The 25,002-nt window shown below is 39.6% G+C and overlaps 1 protein-coding gene across 1 annotated transcript in view; it reads right to left on the reverse strand.

Moving 5' to 3' along the window:
- Positions 1–24,074, reverse strand: part of NAA25 (N-alpha-acetyltransferase 25, NatB auxiliary subunit) — a 62,689-nt gene extending 38,615 nt beyond the window's left edge. Inside the window, exons 1-9 of the mRNA XM_065904200.1 lie at positions 23,999–24,074; positions 14,057–14,142; positions 13,476–13,614; positions 8,993–9,111; positions 4,054–4,128; positions 2,804–2,911; positions 2,362–2,440; positions 976–1,087; positions 345–434 (exon numbers count right to left, since the gene is read on the reverse strand). Of these exons, the coding sequence (XP_065760272.1) occupies positions 345–434; positions 976–1,087; positions 2,362–2,440; positions 2,804–2,911; positions 4,054–4,128; positions 8,993–9,111; positions 13,476–13,614; positions 14,057–14,142; positions 23,999–24,056 (866 nt within the window). The 5' untranslated portion in view covers positions 24,057–24,074. The remainder of the gene's footprint in view (positions 1–344; positions 435–975; positions 1,088–2,361; positions 2,441–2,803; positions 2,912–4,053; positions 4,129–8,992; positions 9,112–13,475; positions 13,615–14,056; positions 14,143–23,998) is intronic.
- Between the last annotated feature and the right edge of the window lie 928 nt (positions 24,075–25,002).

Consider the following 25,002-nt stretch of genomic DNA (forward strand, 5'->3'; position numbering starts at 1 on the left):
ATTTGGAAAAAAAGAAACGAAAGTCTTTTTCAAATAAATCTGGAAGATATCAAACTATTATCAAGAGTAACTTCTGTCAATCCTATTTCAATAAAACTGGGGAAAAAACCATCCTGGGATGACAGGGTAACTAGGAACTAACACTTTTCACAGCACAGTTTCTGTCCTAATTTAGGATTTTTACAATGGACATGTGTTTATTTTAAAATTTTAAAATGGAAAAAAAAATTTTTTCTTTGAAAGGGATACATTATTGAAACAGAGAATTCAATTAGGCTTATAAGGAAATCTTTCTGCTACAACATATTAAAAAGTGCTGTAATTCAGGAAAGAAGACAACTTACTGTTCACCTTCAGCAGGAGGAGTCCAGGCCTCTTCAATCAGTCGAAAGACAGAATCGAAATAAGTCAGATAGAACTGCCAGTCATCTGAGCTAAAATCAGATTGAATGGTGCACACAGGATTAAACCCAAGTTGTGACAAATCTGCCTGAGGAACCATGATACTCAACTTATTTTCTAAGTGATATTTTAGTCTTCATTAGGAGAAATCCAATCTTCCCTCTGGGTTTCTTCTACAGCCCTAAAAGGGCAGCAACTCCAAAGGTATTTTTAAGGTCAAACACTTCTAAGAAGCTATTCTTTCCTTCAATAAAATGACCAGGTCTAAAAAACTAATATTCTTTATAGAAAACCCACCACATTACTGCTTCCTAGGTGGGCTGGGGGGAGACCAATACTTAGTTTGACAAATTAATGAAATTTCAGCATTCATTCTGAATACTCAGCATCCTGGTGGCAAAAGTTTCACTATACCTCTTTACTGTAAGATGAAGGCTCATCAAAAACTTTTAAAAAGTATCCAGGACACACAACTAAAGGACTTCACTTTATGCCCAGAAATCTCAAAAGATATAGTCCAAAAAAATCAAAAAGCCCCACTCTACTCTCATAGTCCAAGAAGCATCTACTTACTTTTTCAGTAAGAGGCGCCGAGAAAGGGCGTTACACTCTGGCCACCTGCTCAGTTTCTTATACATAGCCATGCATTTATTTTCCCGACTCTGAATCTCACTTGTCAACTTCTCTACAATTAAAAGTAATAAAAGTTAGTAAGCTGGTTTCATTTTCACTCAGAAATCAGAACAAAGTCCAAATACAAGAAGGAAACTGTCACATGTTCTTATTCAGTCTCTCAGAAAATGGGACCACCATTAGATACAAACTTCTATCTCACTAAAGGTTATTTTCCTGGAAAGAAAAATAGTATATTTCTGATATAGACTTTTAAATCCTGTTTTCCTATAAAACAAAAGGATCCAGAACATATTGAGTTGAAGATCTAGTATATGGGATACAAGAGTATCTGAGGACTTGTATATTTAGACCATAGACTGACCATCCACACACTTTCAAAACATTGAATGAGCTTGGACTTGAATGAGGTGAGAAAGGGGAGATGTTACGAGGAAGATTAAAAGAAAAGAAATGAATCAAACTCTTCTGGGAACAAAAAAACTAGGACTAAATTTCTGACCAAATTATATCTGCCCTGTTCTTTTAAAACAGTTTAGCAGATTAAGCAGATTAAGGATGCCAACAATTACATTATGAATTTTCTATAGAGAATTTAAATTTTAACTATCCATAGAACTACAACCTAACTGAAAAAAAATACAAAGTTGACTTCCATTCACCTGCAAGGAGGCCAAAGTTAGAAAGTAACATTAAAAATAAAAACAAAACTCTTCCTACATTTGATATAATTAAAATAGTTAAAACTATCAGTTACTGTTATGGTTTTAGTAAAGGATATACGTTACTTGTATGAAACAACATCTTTTTCATGGCTGGACCGAATGAGAGTTATGAGGCCATAAAAGAAACTGACCATAAAGTCACAATGAAAAACCAGAGTTGTCAAAACAATAACTGTATTCCCATGAGTCTCTCCTAAGAAAACCAAATATGTGTAAATATTTAGGAAACAAATTGTTTGTTATAAATATCTAAAAATAGAGAAATAGTTAACACCATCTATGAAGTTCATACAAACAAATTTTCCAACAAAAAGGAAAAAAGTATTTTCACAACAACAGGAAAGAGCTCTAACTTCTTTAATATGTAAAGTGCTCTTGCAAATCAATAAGAAGATTAATCAAATTTTTAGAAATAGGGAAAAACTAAGGAAAAGCAGCTCAGAGAAGAAGAAAACATTAATGATTTTTAAATAATTGAAAAAATAATTAAGCTCCCTCATGGCTAAATAAAAAACTGTTAAGGTATGTTTTATCTAACTGAAAAACAAAAAGTTTGATAATACAGTTGGGTAAGTATGTAAAGAAACAGGCTCTCAATTACCTCCTAATTTTCCTCTGATAACATCCAAGGCTTCCTGGTACTTTCCCAAACGTTCCAGGATCATATAATAAAGTTCAACCTTATAGAAAAAATAAACAAAAAGTGTAACCACTGAAACTTTTCAATAATAAAGAGATATGTCATATTTTTTAAAAAGCTAATAGAAAAGAACACTATCTTCAAATAAGATGAAATTAACAGTGAGAATCAGGCAACACTATCTCCCCTATCTGTGTTTATCTCAACAGAGAACACTTGGAAGCATGCAAGAAACAACAGCTCCTTCATTCACTACACCTAGGCTGGGGAATTCCACAGTTTGACATTTACACAAAAGACAAGAGTGAGGAACTAGTTCTCTAAAGGGAAAAAAGCAACAATTTGTAATGTTGTAACAATATCAAAACCATGCAAATACAGAAGCGGGGTTTAAATTACTCACTTCAGCCTCTGCCTCTATCTTGTCCTCTTTCACCATTTTTTCTACCATTCTCTCAGCAAGGGGCAGAAACATTGTCTTTGAGAGGTTTTCATCCTGTGCTGATATAGACTGGAGTAGAAAAGATACATGTTTCATTCTAATTTCTTCCCTGATTGCACTATTTATATTATCGCCAGGGCAGACTATTATTGTGACTCTGGCCCATAATTAACAAACCACTATGTCAAATATCAGACCTAATTTGAATTTAAAAAAAGATACATTAGAGATGGTTTGCTTTACAAGAGATTTCTTTACTAAAGATTTATTATCTTACACATTCTTGAGACCATTTCTACAATATGACCTAACTTTTAAATAGGTCATTCAAACATCTTTCTTGAAATATATTGAGAGGTTACGTTTATACTTTTTATTATAGATAAATGGTACCAAGCATTTGAAGAGAAAAGCTTTTGCGATGTCTTCCTGGGATGTTCACATATTATAAAGGAAATGCCACTTTCTTCTATTTATAGCATGGCTTACTTAACAGCTACAGTTGCCTCAGACTGATCATTAAAATTGCTACATGATATTAATCATTTCAACATTGCCAAAGATTCTGCTCCGAGCTCATTTGCCTCCTGTAAATAATCTTTCAGAGTAGTTATTATGCTTATTTTACAGATAAACTAAGGTTAAAAAGATTTCCCAACAGCGCAAGACATGGGGTAAAGCCCATGTCTTTATTTGAAAATATTTGATTTTCAGTATTTGAAAAGCAGACTAGTCTGAGCCTCTCTGTTCTTTTTTTTTTTTTTTTGAGCCTCTCTGTTCTAAACTGCTACATTTTAACACAGGGTCTCATTCTGGTCCTCACAGTGGCTCTGGGAGATAAGCATCTCCACTCTGCAGAAGAGTGACTGAGGCTCAGAAAGAAGTGACAAAACAGGTCACCCAGTTCAATGATCTGTTGACTACCCAACAGTATCACACATTTCCAGGCTCATACTTGATCAAGCAACCTAGTAACAGATCTAAGATTAAGGGGAAATACACTCTGTATTACACACAAATAAACCAATATATCAACTCATAAAGAATACCAAAACTCCCCAACTCAAAAAATATCAGCTGACAGTGTATCAAGTCCCTGTTTGACACATGCTGCAATACATTACCCAAGATGTTCAGAGGACACATTAAGGACAATTACTGTACACAAAAATAAAAACAAATCTCAATCCCATTCTGAATGCCATACTTACTTGCATAATTAAGCTCATCACAGACCAAAAGTAGTAAGGGTTTTTGGGGACAATCTTATATAGAGCCATGCCAGCCTGAAAGACAGAGAGCCATAAATATTTTGTTTAGAAAACATCAGACAGAGAGCAGTTAATGATATGTGGCAAGAAGTTTCCAAGGAAAATAACCACATGTTTACATATGCCAGTTACTGAAAGTACCTAGTAACTTGATGGATATGATCTATAGGCTAACAACAGAGGTAATCAAAACGGTGAATTTTTACAAGATCAGGAATGGTATTTCACCTTTTAAATCACATTTTCTCAAATTGAAGCCCAGTGTTCCTAGAGAATACTGCATTCTAATATAGTTCTGGTAGACAACCAAGCAAAAACAAATGTGGCTTATGACTATATATCAATAAACAAACCACTGAAGCCACCGCACTAATCAATTACAGTAAAATTTTTAAAAATACAGCATATTTAAACTTCAAAGTTAGACAAAATTACTCTGACATTATTCAAAAGATAATTCTTAGGTCAGGAAAATATTCAAATTCTTTCAAGATACCATTAATTAGAACTGAACCGTTTCATTGTATAATGTGTAATACTCAAATACTTAAAAGCAGAAACATGGCATAAAGGAGCAAAAATCTACTCATGTAAAACTGAGAATCTGTCCATAATTGCCCAATTAGTAACCAATGCTAAGAACTCTGTCAGCTAATTATCACAGTTACTATTGAAAAAAATTCATGAAGCCCCTATTACATTAAGTGAAAGGAAATGTCTATTCCCGCCAAGAATACAAAGATTGAGTCCTGATCCCCAAGGCACTTAAAAGCTAGGAAAAAAGATAAATATTCAGACTACTAAAAATTTTCTTGGCAATAAAAATAAACCATCCTATACGGGGAATTCCCTGGCAGTCCAGTGGTTTAGGACTCAGTACTTCACTATTGGGGGCTGGGTTTGATCCCTGGTTGGGGAACTAATAAGATCCCACAAGCCACCGAAAAAAACAATCACAAACCAAAAAAAAACATCCTATACAAAAATACCATGCTAGGGTGTTTCCAGGGGCTCGCCAGGTGGTTAAGCAGTAAAAGAATTCGCCTGCTATGCAGGAGACGCAGATTTCGCCCCTGGGTCAGGAACATACCCTGGAGAAAGAAATGGCACCCCACTGCAGTATTCTTTCCTGGGAAATCCCATGGACAGAGGAGCCTGGCAGGCTACAGTTCATGGGATTTTCTAAGCATTGGACATGACTTGGCGACTAAACAGGATGTTTCCAAGGAAAGCAAGGTTAACAAGTCTGTTTATTCCTTTTTAGTTTTTAAGGAAAAGTAGGGAAGAGCCTTCCTTCTCCAAAGTAGCAGTCTTTCAGATGGAACTTGAAGGTCAAACACAATGTCTAAAAGCAAAGATGTGAGGGTAAAAATGCATGTAATCATGTGGAGTGAATGGATAAGTGAGTGAATCAATTCTTAGTAGAAGCAAAACTAATAACTAAACAAAAACATTAAAGACATGCTGACAAGAACAAGTAGGACATCCAGCTGAAGCAAAAAATTAAGAGCAATAGAAGGGGAAAGGGCTAAAAGGTAGACAGAGGTACCTTTGTTATTAAGGCATTCAAAAAGGAGGCTATACAGAGTAAGATGGTGACACTGTATAAATCCAGTGTTTACCAGTACTGTGAAGAAAGAAAACAGGGAGAAAGAATAGGGGAGGCAATGAAGAACTAAACCAAGAACCAGTATATGAAACGGAATTCTCTGACTGCCCAGTGGTCAGGACTCCATGCTCTTACTGCTGGGGGCATCGGATGATCCCTGATCAGGAAATAAGATCCTACAAGCCCTGTGGCCAAAAAAAAAAAGAGAGAAAATGAAAGTGAAAGTGAAGTTGTGTCCGACTCTCTTCGACCCCATGGACTGTAGCCTGCTAGGCTCCTCTATCTATGGGATTTTCCAGGCAAGAATACTGGAGTGGGTTGCCACTTCCTTCTCCAGAGGATCTTCCCAGTCCAGGGATCGAATCCGGATCTCCTGCATTGTAGGCAGACGCTTTACCATCTGAGCCACCAGGGAAGTCTAAAAAGAGAGAGAGAGACCTCAAAAACACCTTGGGGGCAGAATCAAGATGGTGTGGATGGTGAAACGCCGAACAGGAGGGGATATACAGGCACGTGCGGCTGATTCACTCGCCGCTCAGGAGGCACTGACACAGTACTGCAAAGCAACTCACTACACGTCAACCAAGAAACTGAAAAAAGACTGGAGACAAAACGGACAGAGGGTAAGGGGGGGCGTCCAGGACGGCCTGGGGTCCCTGTTTCTAATAACAAACTGGAGAAATGAAGTGGAAAGCATTAAAAATTTTTTTTGATAATTTGAGTAAAGAAAACATTTTACAATGACATACAGAAATAAAAAGGAATATTAATATGAATTTCTAACATAAAAGAAAAATTTCATGCCTATACCCTACTGTCTCAGAGGTGCTAACATTCTGTTGCTACAGAGAATTTCCAACCACAGAGAAGTTGGAAAAATGTGCCACAAATTGGTGGCTCAAAGAATAGGAATGTCACTAACAGAAAAAAGAAAGTCTAGTCATCTATCATATGAAGAACTAGCAACTCTTTATTTAAGGTGGCTTTAAATATTACTTGCCGGAGATATCTGTGGGGCAGAAATCCTTAAACTTTCTGATTCCCTGGCTTCCCCCCCTCTTACCTAAACCAGTTTATGCAAATCGCTCATTATTTAACAAATATTTATCATGCATATGTTATCCTAGGAACTGAGGATTCAGTAGTGAACAAAAGCCCTTACTCTTATGAAACACAGCATGTAATTTATAAAATACCTATTACCCCAGATGGACATACCCATTTCAAAATAAACATACATATGAGCTAAGAACTGTGACTACCTCGAGCAGCAACAAAGGTAGAATACGAACTAAGAAATTCTGTTCTAAGACATTTAACACTAGAGGACTCCATTCTTCCAATACATTAGACTAAGACAATACAAAAGCAAGCTACGGTTAAAACATTGAGAAACTGTATACTAAGCCAAGTCAAAGCAACAGTCTCCAAAAAGCAAGCTGAAAAATTATACATATCTCTGGCAACAAATAAAGTTAAACCGTACAAAAATAAAATCTGATCAAGTGGCAGATTATTTTTTCCTTTTCTCAAAATTTACCTTAAAATTGCCATTGCATGAACTTCTACTTTTTGCTATTTTATGTGTTTATATTTTATAAAATATATATTTCAAAAATTTATTTTGTGGGATCATAAAATTAGCAAAAGTTTTTTAAAAAAAGAAAGAATAGAAAGTAAGTTGGAAAGTATCCACAGCCCTATATCCTGGCAATATTTCAGTACATACATCTAATGATATCTTTTATTAAGGAGAGGTGGATGGGAGAGGAGTGGGAGAAGGCCATTTTACAATCTGCTCTCTTCAATCACTACTGGGAATACCTATGTGAACAAATAAAGACACATAGTACCACGGATGGGTGCAGGGAGTGAGAACGAGGTGTTGTAGTTTTTCTAACGTATAGGTGAACTGTAATTTCTTTACCTGTGTCCATATTAATGTATATTTAATATGCTTTACTTAAAACATACTCCTAGAAGTAAAAACGATACTAAAGATTTATATGTATATGTTAGTGTTACCAATTTTAAAAAATATACCCATTTTACAACAGAAGAAAAATTTTAATTTCTGAATACTTTTCCTGAGAATATACTCCAACAATAAATAAAAATAATGATAAAATTTCTTCAAAGAATTATATTTGGGCCCCCCAAAATTCTTCCAGTTTAAAAACTTGCAAAGGTGAATACAAACATTGATTTTAAAGGATTTATCTTAATACAGTATCTTTCACCTTCCCTGATTTATCTAGTGTTACAGTTTGATACTTCAAGTGAAAGTGTTAGTCACTTGGGTTGTGTCCAACTCTTTTGCGACCCCAAGGACTATAGCCCACCAGGCTCCTCTGTCCATGGGATTCTCCAGGCAAGAATACTAGAGTGGGTTTCCATTTCCTTCTCCAGAAGATCTTCCTGATCAGGGATCAAACCAGTGTCTCCTGCAGGAGATCCTGCATTGGCAGGCAGGTTCTTTACCACCGAGCTACTTGGGAAGCCTGATATTTCAAGTAAATAAGACCAAATAAAAACCCAAGTAGGAAATATCTGCGTTCAGAACATATTATATCCACAAAGCATTTCTTTAAAAAATTCTAGCTAGACATCATAACCCTTTATGAGCTTAACTGGGCAAATTTCATTTCTCCGGGATGCCAGTTTTACTTACGTATCAGCTCCAATGTATCCAAATGAGGCACCTTCACAGGTATAGGAGGAACATGAAAAATGTGCTAACTAACAAAAAAAGGAGAAGCTGCATCCAGGGGGAAAAAAAAAAGCATCCCAAGCAACAGATATTTTTTTCCCCTCTGTGGATTTAAAAATCTTAGCAGGCTATATAAACGGCTGAATTTACAAAATAGATGTAAACTTTTAAAGCTAATCTTTCTAATCTGTTCAGTTATTGCTCTGGGATTTCTGCCCGTTTTCTGAAAATATACCAGTGATCTGATGCAGTGGGACAATCTAAAGATTGTCCTTTAGATTGTTCTTACTAGAACCAAACAAAACATACATTAGGCCACAAAAGAACAATCACGTTTCCCAAATAAATCAATTAAAGAATCTGAATAGTTGTTCATCTTTAAAACACACACACAAAAATACCTGGTTGATCCACACACACAAATACATAGATTGACTCCTATACATGTATGCAAGCATACATGTGCAGACACACACACACACACACACCTGCAGTTAAATCACAGTAAAAAGGCTTTCAGAGAAAATCCCACAGCCCAGGAGATTTGGGCATCAAGTTACCTGTTGCATTTTCTTGTATTCGCCCACTCTGGCATAGGCCATGAAGAGGTGAGAATGATATTCCTCACTATTGGGAACTTTCTTCACAGCTGCCTCATAAAGTTTTGTGACTAACTCCGCTAAGACAAAGAGAAACAGGATTTTAATTACTGACGTGTAACAAATCTTAGCAGCAAGCTTTTTTTTTTCCTATTTGGAGAAAACAGATGTCTCCTATAATTAAGGAAGAAGAAATATCTGCTTTGCCTCACCTGATCATTACTCTTCCCTTGCTGAGGTGTTTTTCAACAAAGAATGGACTAGGTCAGCCCCCCGATGACACTGGCAACATAGAAGACTCTCCAGGATCTATCAAGCCTTTCTGTCTTCTTCCAAATCCCTTCCTCCTGACACTTTATGCTCCAGCTACATCGGAATATTTGTAGTTCCACGAGATTCCCTGTCCTGTATCATATCTCCATGACTTCACATTGTTTCCTCTGCCTGGGTTCCCGTCCTCTCTTTTCTACTGAGAGAACATCACCTAAGACCCAGTTCAAACGTAATCCCCTCTTGCCAGGAATAGGGCTTCCCAGGGGGCACAGCAGTAAAGAATCCACTTGCCAAGGCAGGAGATGTGTGTTCGATCCCTGGGTAGGGAAAATCCCCTGGAGAAGGAAATGGCAACCCGCTCCAGTACTGTTGCCTGGAAAATTCCATGGACAGAGGAGCCTGGCGGGCTATAGTTAATGGGGTCATAAAGAGTCGGACAAGACGTAGCACACGCACATCCATGCACACTGCCAGAAACTATGCAAGTTCAAATGCAATCCTTTCCCGACACCATCTCTTCTCCTCCACCTCAGTTTGATCACTGCTTCCTTCTGCCACTTTTAAATCTTTTAAGTAACTTTCTTATACAATGTATTAATATATAATGCAATATACTATCTAGTGATCTATTTTTCCTTATAGACTATGAGTAACATGAGAGCAGAAAGAATACCTTTCCTCTATGACTCTAGTACATTACTTGTCATAGAAAAACATTCAACCAATACTTGTAGGATAATTTTTTTTAATGCTAGGAGAGAATCCATAGCACTAAATTGACATAATCCCTAAATAATCAGATATATCTCAATTCTTAAGTTTTAATCTTTCATAAGAATGAAAAACAAAACTGAACTATAAAATAACATTTTCTGCCTGCTAGGTTGGCAAAAAATTTGTTTTTTTTAGTTTTACTGAGAAATAATTGACAAAAACTACTTTTTTAGGAGCACAACATGATGGTTTGATGGCAAAAAATTTTTTAAGTCTAAGTATACCAATGACAAGGATGTGACGCAACTAGAACTCTTATACACTGCTAGTGGGAGGGTAAATTTAGAAGCAAGTTGACATCATGTTTACCTTTAAGCTGAACCTACACCCTATGACCTAACACCTCCATTCCTAGATTCTCGTGTACTCACCCAAAAAAGTATTTTGTGGCAGTGAACATGAATTAACTACAATTAACTGCAATTAACTACAACACTTGGATATTAGATGAAAAGTGCAAGTTACAGAAGTTATACAGGATGACGCCATTTACATTAAGTCCAAGAATAAGCAAAACTAGCAACGTATTGCTTAGAAAAACAAATGTGAAAAAATATTTTTAAAGAAAAGCAAGAGAACTAAAAAAAAATATTCAGGATAGCAAATCCCTCTTAGAAAGTTAAAGGGGAAATGAGACTGACAAAGGACAGACAGGAAGTCCTCTAACCACAGGCATGCCTCATTTTTTATTGCACTTCCCTTTACTGTGATTTGCAGATACTGTGTGTTTTACAAATTGAGGGTTTGTGGCAACCCTGTGTCTAAACAAATCTACTGGCACCATTTTCCAACAGCATTTGTTCCCTTTGTGTCACTGTGTTACATTTTTGGTAATTCTTACAATCTTTTGAACTTTTTCATTATTATAAAGTTACAGTGATTTATGACCAGTGATTTCTTTTTTTTTTTTGAAATCTATTAATTTATTTGGCTGGGCAGGATCTTTGTTGCTGAACATGGGCTTTCTTTAGTAGTGGTGAGTAAGAGCTACTCTCTTGCTGCAGTTCATGGGCTTCTCATTGTGGTGGTTTCTCCAATTGCAAAGCACCAGCTCTAAGGCACACAAACTTAGTTGCCTGCAGCATGTGGAATCTTCCCAGACCAAGGATCAAACTTGTGACCCCTGCACTGGCACACAGATTCTTTTCTTTTTTTTATTTTTCAGTGGGTTTTGTCATACATTGATATGAATCAGCCATAGAGTTACACGTATTCCCCATCCTGGTCCCCCATCCCACCTCCCTCTCCACCCGATTCCTCTGGGTCTTCCCAGCCCACCAGGCCTGAGCACTTGACTCATGCCTCCCACCTGGGCTGGTGGTCTGTTTCACCACAGATAATATACATGCTGTTCTTTCGAAACATCCCACCCTCGCCTTCTCCCACAGAGTTCAAAAGTCTGTACTTCTGCGTCTCTTCTTCTGCCCTGCATATAGGGCCATCGTTACCATCTTTCTAAATTCCGTATATATGCGTTAGTATACTGTAATGTTCTTTATCTTTCTGGCTTACTTCACTCTGTATAATGGGCTCCAGTTTCATCCATCTCATTAGAACTGATTCAAATGAATTCTTTTTAACGGCTGAGTAATATTCCATGGTGTATATGTACCACAGCTTCCTTATCCATTCATCTGCTGATGGGCATCTAGGTTGCTTCCATGTCCTGGCTATTATAAACAGTGCTGCGATGAACAATGGGGTGCACGTGTCTTTCAGATCTGGATTCCTCAGTGGCACACATATTCTTAACCACTGGACCACTAGGCACATTCAACCACTGGTTATTGAAGTTACTACTGGAATTGTTTGAGAGCACCACAAATCATACCCATATAAAACCTTGAACTTAATCAACAAATGTTTGTGTGTTCTGACTGCTCCATTATCTAGCTGTTCCTGTCTATCTCCCTCTCCTCAGGCCTCCCTATTCTTTGAGACACAATACTGAAATGAGGCCAGTTAATAACCCTACAACAGCCTCAAGTGAAAAGAAGAGTCACATGACTGGCCTTTTAAATCAAAAGCTAGAAATGATTAATCTTAGTGAGGAAGGCATGTAGAAAGCCAAGAAAGGCTGAAAGGTAGGCCTCCTGTGCCAGTTAGCCAAGTTGTAAATGCACAGGAAAAGTTCTTGAAAGAAATAAAAAGTACTACTCCAGGGAATTCTCTGGATGGGGAACGAGGTCCCACAAGCCAAGAGGTGCAGCCCTTCCCTAAAAAAAGTATTATTTCAGTGAACACACAAATGATAAGAAAGTCAAACAGCCTTATTGCTGACATGGAGTAAGTTTTAGTGATCTGGGTAGACAATCAAACCAGCCACGATATTCCTTTTAGCCAAAGCCTAACCCAGCAGAAGACTCATAACTCCCTTTAATTCCATAAATGTTGAGAGAACTGGGGAAAAACTTCATGTGACTCACTTTACTGCAATATTCACTCTAATGTGAAACCAAACCCATGATATCTCCAAGGTATGCCTATACTAATAATGCTCGATTTCTTAAGCTGGGTGGTAGGTTTAATGAATGTTCATTTACTTCACATCAAATGTTCTAGTGTGTTACATAAAATATACTCTTCTATAACATGTTTTATTAAAGATATGTATCTCATAACAAAACATTTAAAAAATCAACAAGGAAAAACTTTATCTACAAATGAAACTGTAGACTACCTAGGATACCGTCAGAAATAATCTGGCAGACAGAGGGGTATAGACTAAAACTGACCATGTGTCAATAATTGCTGAAGGTGAGTAACGGGCACACTGGGGTTTATTATGTTATTCTGTTTCTGTGTTTGAAATTTTCCATAATATGGGAAAGGGGGCTTCCCTGGTGACTCAGGGGTAAAAAATCCAGCTGCCAATATAGGAGACCCAGGTTTGATCCCTGATCCGGGAAGACCCCACATGCCTCAAAACAACTAAGCCCATGTGCCACATGCTTGAGCATGTGCTCTAGAGCCCAGGACCTGCAACCACGGAAGCCCGTGCTTTGCAACAAGAGAAGCCACCACAAGAGGAGCCTGCGCACTGCAGCCAGAGAGCAGTACCCGTTCACCCCAACCAGAGAAAAGCCAACGAAATGCAACAAAGACCCAGCACAGCCAAAAATATATGCTTTTTAAAGTGGGGGGAAAGCAACTCTTTCATTTAGCGGATAAAAATGTCATAAATGAAATTCAAGTCCTCATTCCAATTCAAGGATCCTAATATGTGCAAAATAGCCACTCTGTCCACAGCCTTTGCAGGCCATGATTAATGCATTAGTTTACCTGCTGTTATCCATCAAATCATGAGTGGTAAGTAAATTAGACAAATACAGAAGTCAACGAGAAATATCCAAAAATTAAGCACAGTTTTAAAAACACTGAAAAGAAAGAAACGTACGTCGGTGCATCTCCCGGTAAAGAATAGTCAGTGCCTGCAGCGAGTTGTCATCTGTGGGTTCAAGAGCGGCCACCTCCTGTGCCAAGATGAAAGCTTCCTCTTGCTTTCCAGTTCTCTGTAAACCGATTGCCTTTAACACCTGAGAGAAAAGACAAGACTGCTTTTTAAAGGACAGAAACGGAAATATGAACCAAAGAAAGGCAATTTGAAAGCACGAGGTAAATTATAGATACGCCTAGGTTGTGAATCAGCTATTTTACTAAAAGTATCAGCAAATAAGGATTCTTCCCTATTTCAGTCATATTAAGAATGCACAAAGCAAAACAAAAAAATGTACAACACCCCTTAAAGGGGCCCTGTGAAAACAGAATAATTAAATTAGAGAAGTTATGTCCAAAGAAAAAAACAGCGAGCTTTTAATTAAATACTATTTATGGCATTTAAGGGATCAGGAAAACATATGGCCTAAGAAATACTCTGAAAAACACAGGCACTAAAGAGATTAATGAAACACCTTTCCCTTTAAAGATTACAATATATAACCCACCAAATATAAGTAACTCGAAGGCAAATGAACTTACCTTAGCACAATGAAGATCTTTATGCTTTTTCAACAACTTATCTGCTTGCTGAATTGCCATTTTATTATTACCATTATCAAGATAATCTATGAAAACAGAAGTTAGGGTCATTATATGCCTTCAACAACAAATATGAAAAATGCATAGGCTAGTATCAGATGTTTCAGAAAGTGTTCTAATTTGGTATTTAAAAATACCACGCCCGATATGAACTCTAAATAGCCAGGATGGTCCAGAACCCAATCTTATATTTTGTTATAGTCATTTCTCATCCAAAGGCAATATAACCCAGTTATACTAGTCTTTAATGAAGATTCAAGAGATGAGAGATGACACTAATATTTTTACCTATGTGAAACAAATGGGTTTAGTCACACAAAAATTAAAATATCTAAAAAACAGTTTATTATACTCAAACTTCAAATCTACCAAATGGACCACGTTCCCTCAATAAAATGTGTAATGTGTACTTACTATGCCACAGAGTTAAGAATAATTTGCTGGGGGGAAAAAAAAGATAGTAACAGTGGTGGCAAATTAAATCCAGCAATATTAGGAGTAGACAAGGATGTACGAAAAACAGTTCTTTCATATACATTAGTTGAAACAGAAACTAGCACTGACTTTGAAGAAAAACTGACTTCTAAGTTCCCTAATCTATGAATCCATTCCAAAACACAAGGAATATGGAGACCTGCTATAAAATTTTATTAAGGAAGAAAAGCAATCAATTATCATTCAAAAGTAGAATAAAAGCAAAGATTAATTTCCAAATGAGAGGATCTAAAAGAAAATGAGAAGTGTGTTAAACGGGCAACAGTGGTAGATGTTAATTCTATATATAGGAAGATGACTAAACGCTGACCAGTCTACAACCTACCACTACTACCAGGTCCCTCTTGGCTCATCGAGGTCCCAAATCAGCATGGGAACAGACAAAACAGGAACAACTCAAATTAATCTATGGACCAAATGCTGGTGAGGACAGGGAACAAAAGCAACTCTTATTCACTGCTGGTGGGAATGCAAAAATGGCACTGCCACCTTGGAAGACAGGCTGTTTCTTAAAAAACTAAACATACGCTAACCATATGATCCTGCTCCTTGTTATCTACCCAAATGAGATGTGTACTTTCACACAAAAATCTGCACATAAATGTTTACAGCAGCTTTGTATGTAATTGCCACAACTTGGAAGGAACCAAAGTGTCCTTCGGTAGGCAAATGGATAAAAAACTGTGGTACACCCATCCATACAATGAAATACTATTCACTGATAAAAACAAATGAGCTAGCACGTCAAAGGAAAAAAACAGAGGACTCTTAAATGCACACTGCCAAGAGAATGAAGGCAATATGACAAAGTTACATACTATATCATTCCAAGCATATAGCAGTCTGAGAAAGGCAAAAATTATAGGTACAGTGGAACAGTCAGTGGATGCCAGGAGCTGAGGGAAGGATGAATAGTTGGAGAGCAGGGGATTTTTTAGTGCAGTGAAACTATATGATGCTATAATGATGGTATGTGTCAATTATTCATTTGTCAAAACCCACAGAATGTGCAACATACAGAATGAACTCTAATGTAAAGTAGTAAACTAGGGAGTTAACAATAACATATTACATTGGCTCAGCAACTATAGCAAATGCACCACACCAGTGCAAATGTCAGTGACATGGGAAACTGCCGGGAGAAGAGGGGGGTGTGTGGGTGAACAGGAAAAACCGCTCTAGAAAAATAAAGCTGATTAACTTGAAAAATATTTATCTAATAAAAGCAAAGATTCATTTCTTGGAAAGGAAAGTAAGAAGTGTTATAAATGGGAAACAGGGTGGTAGCTGCTGATTCAGAATACAGAAAGATGGCTGAACACAAGCTAGTCCACAATCTACTACTACAACTGGTCCCTCTTTGCTCCTCAAGGTCCCAAGTTAGCAACAGGGAGACAGGAGGCAAAGACAACTCAAACTCATCTACGGTCTGGTGGCTCAAGGCCAAATAACAGAAACACACCATCATTTTACCTGATGGCTTCAATTTTTCTCCAATGAATACTTTGCCTCAGCTTTTAAAAAACAACCACATGAACACATGAGTTTCATCTCTAGTCTTTCTTCAATGCACTTAATACCAATGAACACCAGTAAAGCTAGGTACAACGATTAAGAAAACTTACTCTGGAGGAATCACAATCTAAAAAAGATCAAAGACTTAAAACTCAGGTAGAACAAAATCACAGAAATCTAAAAGCACACAAAATCTTGGCCTGAATAGCTAATACCAGTTTTCTTAAATTCCTAGTTCAGCCGACAGGCCACCATTTGTCCTTATAGAATATCTGAGAGACATTTCAGTTCAATAAATGAAATCTTCTCTCTCTAATAACCTGGCGGTGGTCTCATGCAGAGTGAGTTCTAAGTTATGTCTGACTCAGTCCTGTAAGACTCCAGGTTCATAGACCACATCTTGAAGCTTTCTCAAAGAGTAGGTATCTTTGGTGAAACCCCAGCTCTGAGGATCTCCCCGTAAATGGATCAGACCAGAGGTTAGGGCTACAAGGACACTTAACTTTTCCTCTCTGTTGTTGACAAGGCTCTGATATATTAATACATGCTGCACCCTTGCCCTCTTCTCTAGGAGTGGTTTCCACAGACTCTGATGAAGGGGTAGAATTGGATGAGCATGTCTAGATCACATAACTGAAGCCCAATGGAGTGGACATTTGACCCAAGCTGGGTAAACCTGGAAGTCTATAACTGCAATGCTGAAACCTAGTGTCAGAAAGCTATGTAGAACTCCATTTGGAAAGCAATAAATATTTCCAGTTTGAGATTATCAGGGACAGGTCCAGAATTTCCATCTGGAAGGAGCCTTGGGAGATGCAAGTTGGTTAATGGGGAGTGAAAAAGGGAGCTATCTCTTGGCTCTTCATTCATATAACATTTATAAAAGAATAATGTCAGTTATCTTTATCAAAAAATAGATGGGGGGCAGAGGGGGCAGTGCTGATTAAGCAAACAACCTCTCCCTACTCTATCTTCAGCCAACATTTGGGCCCTGTGGAAGTGATGCGTAAGCACATTAAAAAACAACAAAAAGGTCTGAAGAGCCTAGCAGAGAAAAGAATAGACACAAACAGATAAGAGCAGCAGAGACAAGCATTTGAGAGAGAAGCTTCAGATCTTGACAGCCTTCCAGTTTCCATCAGGCTCTAGAACATTGCATTCTTGCCCGAGGCTCCCACAACGGTTTATAAACAACCTCCCTCTACTTGAGCTTGTGTCAAAGAGTTTCTGCTCCTTGCACCCAAAAGAATTTTAACTAAGACACCTCACCACATTCAGCCTGCTGTCAGGCTGCCCCTTCCTGGAAGCCTACTGATTAATTGATTGCTGAGTCTTTGGAAAATGTTTATTTCTATTTTACATCACTGACTTTGTAATATAAATTATGTAGCACTTGGTGAAAACAAGCCAAGAAAAATGATATCCTAAGTCTATTTTTTTTAAGTCTTTTTAAAAGCTTACTCAAGGGTAATTGTGGCTTGACCACGAGGACTGGTATGGCTCCCTTAATAAGAGTAAGTCAGTCAGCCATCCACAAATCAGGCATAGGAAATAAGATGGTAAAGTGTCAGTTAAAGCAGTGCTCTTCAGAGCACAGTCATCACCCCAACCACTCTGCTTTTAGGCGATCTCTGCAGGCAGTCCTAGATAACACAGTGAGAAAGCTGACTTCCAATATTTCCTTTATATTAAGGAGATAGTCTCAATTTTGTATTAGCCTGTCACTTCTTTAATATTTGCTAATCCCCCCCCATTTTTTTCAAACAGAGAAGTAACAGGTCTCAGATTGAGAGTTCCACAACTATCAGAAACTAGTTACGGGACTTCCCTGGCAGGCCAGTGGTGAAGACTCGGCTTCCACTGCAGGGCGCACAGGTTCAGTTTCTGGCTAGGGGACTAAGACCCTACGTGCCACTGGTTCAACAACAAAAAATGTAAGACTTTAATAACATTGTTTTATTCTCATTGTATGTACTTATTCTTATGGTTTGTTTTCTCAGGGCAAGTGACAGATTTTCCACTAACGGTAATAATAAAGATTTGTTGTTGTTTAGTCACTAAGTGAAGTAAAATTAAAGTCACTCAGTCATGTCCAACTCTTTACAACACCATGGACTATACAGTCCATGAACTCTTCGGGCCAGAAACTGGAGTGGGTAGCCTTTCCCTTCTCCAGGGGATCTTCCCGACCCAGGAATGGAACCAGGCTTTCCTGCATTGCAGGCGTATTCTTTACCAACTGAGCTATCAGGGAAGCCCTATCGCTAAGTCGTGTCCAACTCTTTTGTAACCCCATGGACTGTAGTCTGTCAGGCTCCTCTGTCCACGGGATTTCCCAGGCAAGAATACTGGAGTGGGTTGCCATTTCCTTCTCCAGGGGATCTTCCTGACCCAGGGATCAAACCTGTGTCACTAGAACTAGCAGGCGGATGCTTTACCACTGAGCCACCAGGGAAACCCAATAATATAGATTACTTTTAAATAAATTTAACAGTCAACTTAGTGAAAAATATTAAGTAAATAATAGTACAGATGATACTATAATATAGCTAAAATCATCAGATTGGATAAAAGAATGATAGAAATTTGGGAAACACTGGGTTAAACCACTGGTAAGAGACTATCAAAATCTGCTGAACGAATGAGCTAGCCCCATTCCTGGGTAATACGGCCAACAGAAGCTCCTCTTCCCTGCAGGTGCAGACAGACAGCAGTAGGCCCTGACACAGACAGGCCTACTGTCTACTGGCCCTGTAGAGAGGCCCTGGGACCCACATAAGACCAAAGAATCAGGGACTTCCCTGGTGGCCCAGTGGCTAAGACTCCGAGCTCCCAATGCAGGGGCTCTGGGTTCGATCCCTGCTCAGGGAACCAGATCCCATGTGCCACAACTAAGACTTCACACTGAAGATCCCGCATGCTGCAGCTAAGACCTGGTACAGCCAAATAAATAAATAAATAAAATTTTTAAAAAAAGAAGAATCATAAGTCCAATCATACTTAGGAATACTGACAATAGAAAAGGGATCAATCTCACAAATAAAAAGGAAAGTCTTTAAATTAGGTGTCCTTGCAAATACTTTTAAACCTTCCAGAGCAGCTGAAATCACCTGCACTGTTTTCACTTCCTACAAGGGTTTCAGAGACCAGTCAAGATATTGCTCCAAATTTAGAAAAAGACCGAATACAAGACAGATACACTTTCAAATTACAATGTTCTTTGCTTAAAAACTCTAAATGTTTGAGAACAGAAGTCTTGCTTTTACCAAGAACACAAATTGTAGGCGAAACAATCTTTTAATCAACAAGCCTTTGTTAAATACCTAATGTGCAAGATGGGGGGTGGTGAGGTTGAACTTAAAAATGAATGGTTGAACTTAAAAACGAATAATGCCTTGAAAACTGATGGCCTTCCATCCTGCATCTGTCCCTTTTAGACCTATTTCCCACACGGTATTCAGAGTTATCCTTTTACAATGCGGGAGAAAAAGATACATACATACAAAGTGACCACAACAGGATATTCAAGGAACAATGATTAGTGATGGCTTCCCATAATCAAACTGGACTTTTAAAAGTCTTTTCAGTTAATTTTTAAATAATAAAAATAATACAGTCATAGTGAAAAAAAAAAGTGATTCATATAGGTATAACAGAAAAGAATTACCAGTCTCGTCTTCTTGCCCTACGCACCCACCACCCTCTACTCTGCATTCTTCTAGGACTTTTCTGTGCATTAACACGTCTTTCTAAGCTTAAAATGTTTTTAGAATCTCAACGTCTAAGAGCTTTTTAAGAGGTCATGATTTCAGAACAGAAGACTACAGGTTGTGCCAAGTGACTTTTCTACAGAAAGAAAAGATAATATTCACTCACCAAGACACCCTGTCACTCCTGGGGCAAAAGAGGACAAGATTCACTGAGCTAACACCACCCAACAGAAGGTTCAGAATATATAGAACAATCATGTGAAGACTTGGGAAGTTTTAATAATGAACTATAGCAAAATAATTACCTGGAGTTTGGCCACACATGGAAGAGAAATGTCCTAAAGCACCAAAGAAGTGATTATCATTCAGGAAACACAGCTAGGAAATCAGTTACACATGATTCAGGCTAGAGCAAGACTGCAAGTCAGTAACCAATAAGGACTACTGTGTAGCACAGAGAATGCTACTCAATATTCTGTGACATTCTATGAGAAGAGTCTAAAAAAGAATGAATATGTGTATAACTGAGTCACCCTGCTGAGCACTTGAAACAAACACAACATTGTAACTCAACTACACCCCAATAAAATGTTTAAAATAAGTATACCAAAAAAAAAAAAGACCGTAAGTCAGTAACAAAGATTAGAAAGGATCTTGTGCCATAAAAGTATATGTGTGTGTATTCTAAAGACTACGGAGATATTTTTTCTCTGAAACTTCTCTATTTTTATTTTACAATTCCTGCATCCTATAAAAATTTATTAAGTGCCATAACTGACCGTCACTTCCAACTCTACACACTTACTAACTACCAAAAACATTTAAAAATAATAATGGCAGAAGAAAGCACTAGAGCTCACCCAGTCACATGGGAATGCAAAATCTGTTCAGAACCACAAAGTACAAGAGAATAATTTTAGTGAAAGGAGAAAACAATAAAGTAGGCGTTCTGAGAAACTCAAGATGGTTTTCAAAAACCAAAAATGCAATACCCAAACTTAGTAATTTATGAGTAAAGAGACGCACTCTAAAGACATTTGACTAAACAACTAGCTATTACATACGGAGACATCAAAAACAGAATTTCAACCTACCATAATTTCACAATTAATCACTCTTTCTGCTTCTACCCTCAACAGCATTGGCAAAAGCTGAGGTCATAGGCAAAGTTTCTAACAGCTGTAAAATCCTAAACCTTGGTAATATAAATAATGCTGCACAAAAGACAGTGAGGCTGCAGAATCCAAACTCAGTAAGGGCTGAGCTCTCCAGTGAGAATTCAGTTCAGTTCAGTCGCTCAGTCATGTCCGACTCTTTGCGACCCCATGAATCACAGCACGCCAGGCCTCCCTGTCCATCACCAACTCCCGGAGTCCACCCAAACCCATGTCCATCAAGTCGGTGATGCCATCCAACCATCTCATCCTCTGTCGTCCCCTTCTCCTGCCCTCAATCTTTCCCAGCATCAGGGTCTTTTCAAATGAGTCAGTTCAGGGACTTCCCTGGTGGTCCAGTGGTTAAGACTCTGTACTTCTAGTGCAGGGGGCTTGGGTTCAATACCTGGTCAGGGAACTGAGGTCCTAAAAAAAAACACACTATCTCAAATGAGTCAGTTCTTCACATTAGGTGGCCAAAGTATTGGAGTTTCAGCTTCAACATCAGTCCTTCCAATGAACACCCAGGACTGATCTCCTTTAGGATGGACTGGTTGGATCTCCCTGCAGTCCAAGGGACTCTCAAGAGTCTTCTCCAACACCACAGTTCAAAAGCATCAATTCTTCAGCGCTCAGCTTTCTTTATAGTCCAACTCTCACATCCATACATGACCAGTGAGAATGACCACATTCAAATTCCAGCTCTACAATTTACTAGCTACAACCCTGAGCAAGTTAATCTCTGGCCTTAGTTTACTACTATGCTCACAATAATCTTACCTACCTAAGGACAGTTAGCACACAAACAAGCACTCAACCTACGCTGAGTGTTGCTGAACTTTGGGCTGGTGGGTAAGCAGCACCAAGCAGCAGCTCATTCATCTGTCAGCTAATGAAACAAATTCAAGGGACAACAGCGGTTTAGGGGTACTAAGGTATTTAAACACAAAGGCAGAGGCTGTCCCAAGGTCCAGAGGTCAAAAGTCAGAAGTGCTGACGTCAAGGGCAGTCCTTTCCCTAATTCTGCCAGTGTATATTAATTGCCTTTGAACTCCTAAAGAAAGTATCTTCTAATCTTCTTCCCAAGTAACTATAAGAAAAGCTACATAATTTTGGCTTCAGTTTTAACAATATGACCTATGTATCTGGTTAAAATAGCATGATGTTTAACAATGTGAAAGGGACTAGTTTTCCTATTGGATAGTTCAAAACAGTATTAATTCTAAGTGACTTACGGGGCACCAAAGACATTTTCTTTGGTCCTCAAGAACAATTTTTAGAAATCCAATTTTTTTTTAAATATTCAATCTTCAAAAAAAAAATGTATGGCAGAAACCACTACAATTAAAAAAAAAAAGTCTGCAAGCAGCTGCTATAAAGCAGTAATGAGCTACCAACTGTGAACTCTGGATTCACCCTAGTATACTCAAGTCACCCTTGTATACTTCATCTCTGCCCTTTAAAATGTATACTGGAGGACACAAGACTTTACAGCCCTGGGAAAATGGAAATCTACCACTCTCCACCTATGTGACCTTTGGCAAGTCAGTGTCTTCAGCTCAAACTAAGGTGATTTCTAACACAGTGGTTAAAGGAGTAAGTCTGGGACAGTCCACAGAGGTTAAGGTTCCAGTTTCATGTTAGGTGAGTGACCTTAGACAAATTACACATCAATAAAGCCCCAGTTTCCTCATCTGTGGAAAGAAGAGCGGGAGGGGAAGGGAGAAGGGGATTGGGAAAACCCACCCACGCCAGAAGAAAATGTGAAGATCAAATAATAATAAATATAAAAGGCGAAGGAGAGTGACTGACATAATTAGCAGACTATCCACATTATTACTATTGCTGTTAATAATAATAATTATTATTATTGTCATCAACAAGGCTATTGCTAGAATCAAACAAGACTTGAGAGCAAAACATCATACAAAGTACAAAAAGCACTACCAGTTGTACCAGAAACATAAAGTTACCCCCATCCAAAAAAGTTAAATCACCTCGGCCTTGAGGAGAAGCCTCCATTTAAGTAACATCTACCCTATAAACACGAGGCCTCCTTTTGCAAAAACCACTGACCTTGAAGCCTTCCTCACTATGAACTAGACCAAGACCACACAAGCATCTAAGGGGAAAGGAAACACAAACGGGACCACTTTCCAATTACAGAACGTCTCGATTACTGAAGAGGTTTTTCTCCCTTACTCAAATACGTGATTTTTCGCAACTGGAAGAGCAGAATGCCATCAAGGTCTTAAAGCCTGAGCGTTGAGGTAAGCGTTCTGAAAGGGGATCCACTTAGCACGCGGAAGGCAGACTGCAAAGGAAAAACCAGAGAAGCTACAAGAAGGAAGAGCGCTCCCTGAATGCCCCCCGACACCAGCTATTGCGGTCGCTTCACCGCTATTTTGGGCCCAAGACCCCCCCGCCCCGCCGCCCCCGCTTCCCACGTGTGCCCAGAGCAGCTGTTCCTCCACCAAAGGGCTCTGTATTGGGAGCCTCAAATCCGGGCCTGCTCCTCACTCGATACGGGTTGACCTTGCGTCAGCCCCTTCCCCTCCCAGGACCTCTGTTTCTCCCTGAGCGCCAAGCAGTTAGTCAGACAACACTTTAGGCCCCGCTCCCACAAGTAAAAAGTCTTCAGTGAGGAATTTTTCCTCACGCAGGGGTGTCCCACCCTCATGCCGGAGCCAGCTTCCACCTGCGGACAGACAACGCAGCCTGCGGGTAGCGCAGGTCCCGGCGAGAGTAGTGTCTCACAGGGCCTGCCTGTCAGGCCGGCTCTGCCGACCTGCGGCCACCGTGGACGCGCCGCTACCAACTCAGAGCTCGGGAAAGCCAGGCCGGCGCTTACGCGAGGCCCGTGGCTGCGGCCTAGAGGCCCGCGCGGCCCGCCCCCTGTGCCCGCCGGCTCGGCTCCTGGCCCCTCAGCGCCCCTCCCGGGCCTTCGTCCCGGCTTCGGAAGCCCTCGGCGCATTCGGCTGGCGACCAGACTGGCCCCAGGCACTCACCGTAAATGGGTCGGAGGCGCCTATCGTTAGGGTCCTGCACATGGCCCCGCGTCGCCATGATGACAAGCGCAGAACCGCAGTGCGCACGCGCGGGGCAGGCCCCCGGGAAGGGGCTGTTAAAGGGCCAGCGCCGATCTCGCTCTTCTATCGCGATGGTCGCGGAGTTGCGACAGAACGCGCCGGCGCGGAAAACACAGACACCCAAACCGCATCCCCGACGCACCTCCCCGCCCCCTCCCCCCCAGGTGTGTCACTTCAGTGTCTCATTTTCCTCCCTTCTGCTGGTGGAGTCGGCCTAGCTGTTAGAAGCGGCCGTTACTATTAACATCGCTTCCGAGTCGCTTAGTGGAGAGCGAGGAAAGCGAGGGGAGGCGGGGAGTGAAGAAACTTGGTTAAAGATTGGGCTCGGCTGCTCCTGCTCATCATGTTTCTCCTCTGTGCTGAAGGACCAGTTAGACTTGTCTTTGATTCACTGCTGAGGAACCGGGAACTCTTGTGGGAGGGTGACCCCGGGGACAGTAGGGGAAGAGGGGTGCTGAGCGACAAGGAGAAACGTGCCAGAAAAGCTCGAGGTCCCTTCACCCCTTCCTCGGTGCTCAGCCTGTTAAGAAGCACCCTAGAGATCAAAGTTAACATTACTAGTTTGAGGTGATGAAAAAGGAACTTCCCTTCTGTAGTAGTTTTTTCTGGAAGACCCATAAACTCAGACTAGTTACAAAGAAAACATCAAACAAATCGCACTGAGTGACATTCTACAAAATGCCTGAACGGTTGGCTTCAGGACTGTCAAGGTCATGAAAAATAAGGCAACATTGAGAAGCTGTTACAGACCAGCAATGCCTAAGGAGACACGAGGACCAAACATAATGTGATATCTTCCTTGGGATCCTGGAACAGACAAAGGGCATCAGGGGAAAAAGCTGAAATTCAAATAAAGTCTTGCTGCTGCTAAGTCACGTCAGTCGTGTCCAACTCTGTGCAACCCCATTGACGGCAGCACGCCA

Source organism: Muntiacus reevesi, chromosome 13, assembly GCF_963930625.1.
Source record: "Muntiacus reevesi chromosome 13, mMunRee1.1, whole genome shotgun sequence".
Classification (NCBI taxonomy): domain Eukaryota; kingdom Metazoa; phylum Chordata; class Mammalia; order Artiodactyla; family Cervidae; genus Muntiacus; species Muntiacus reevesi.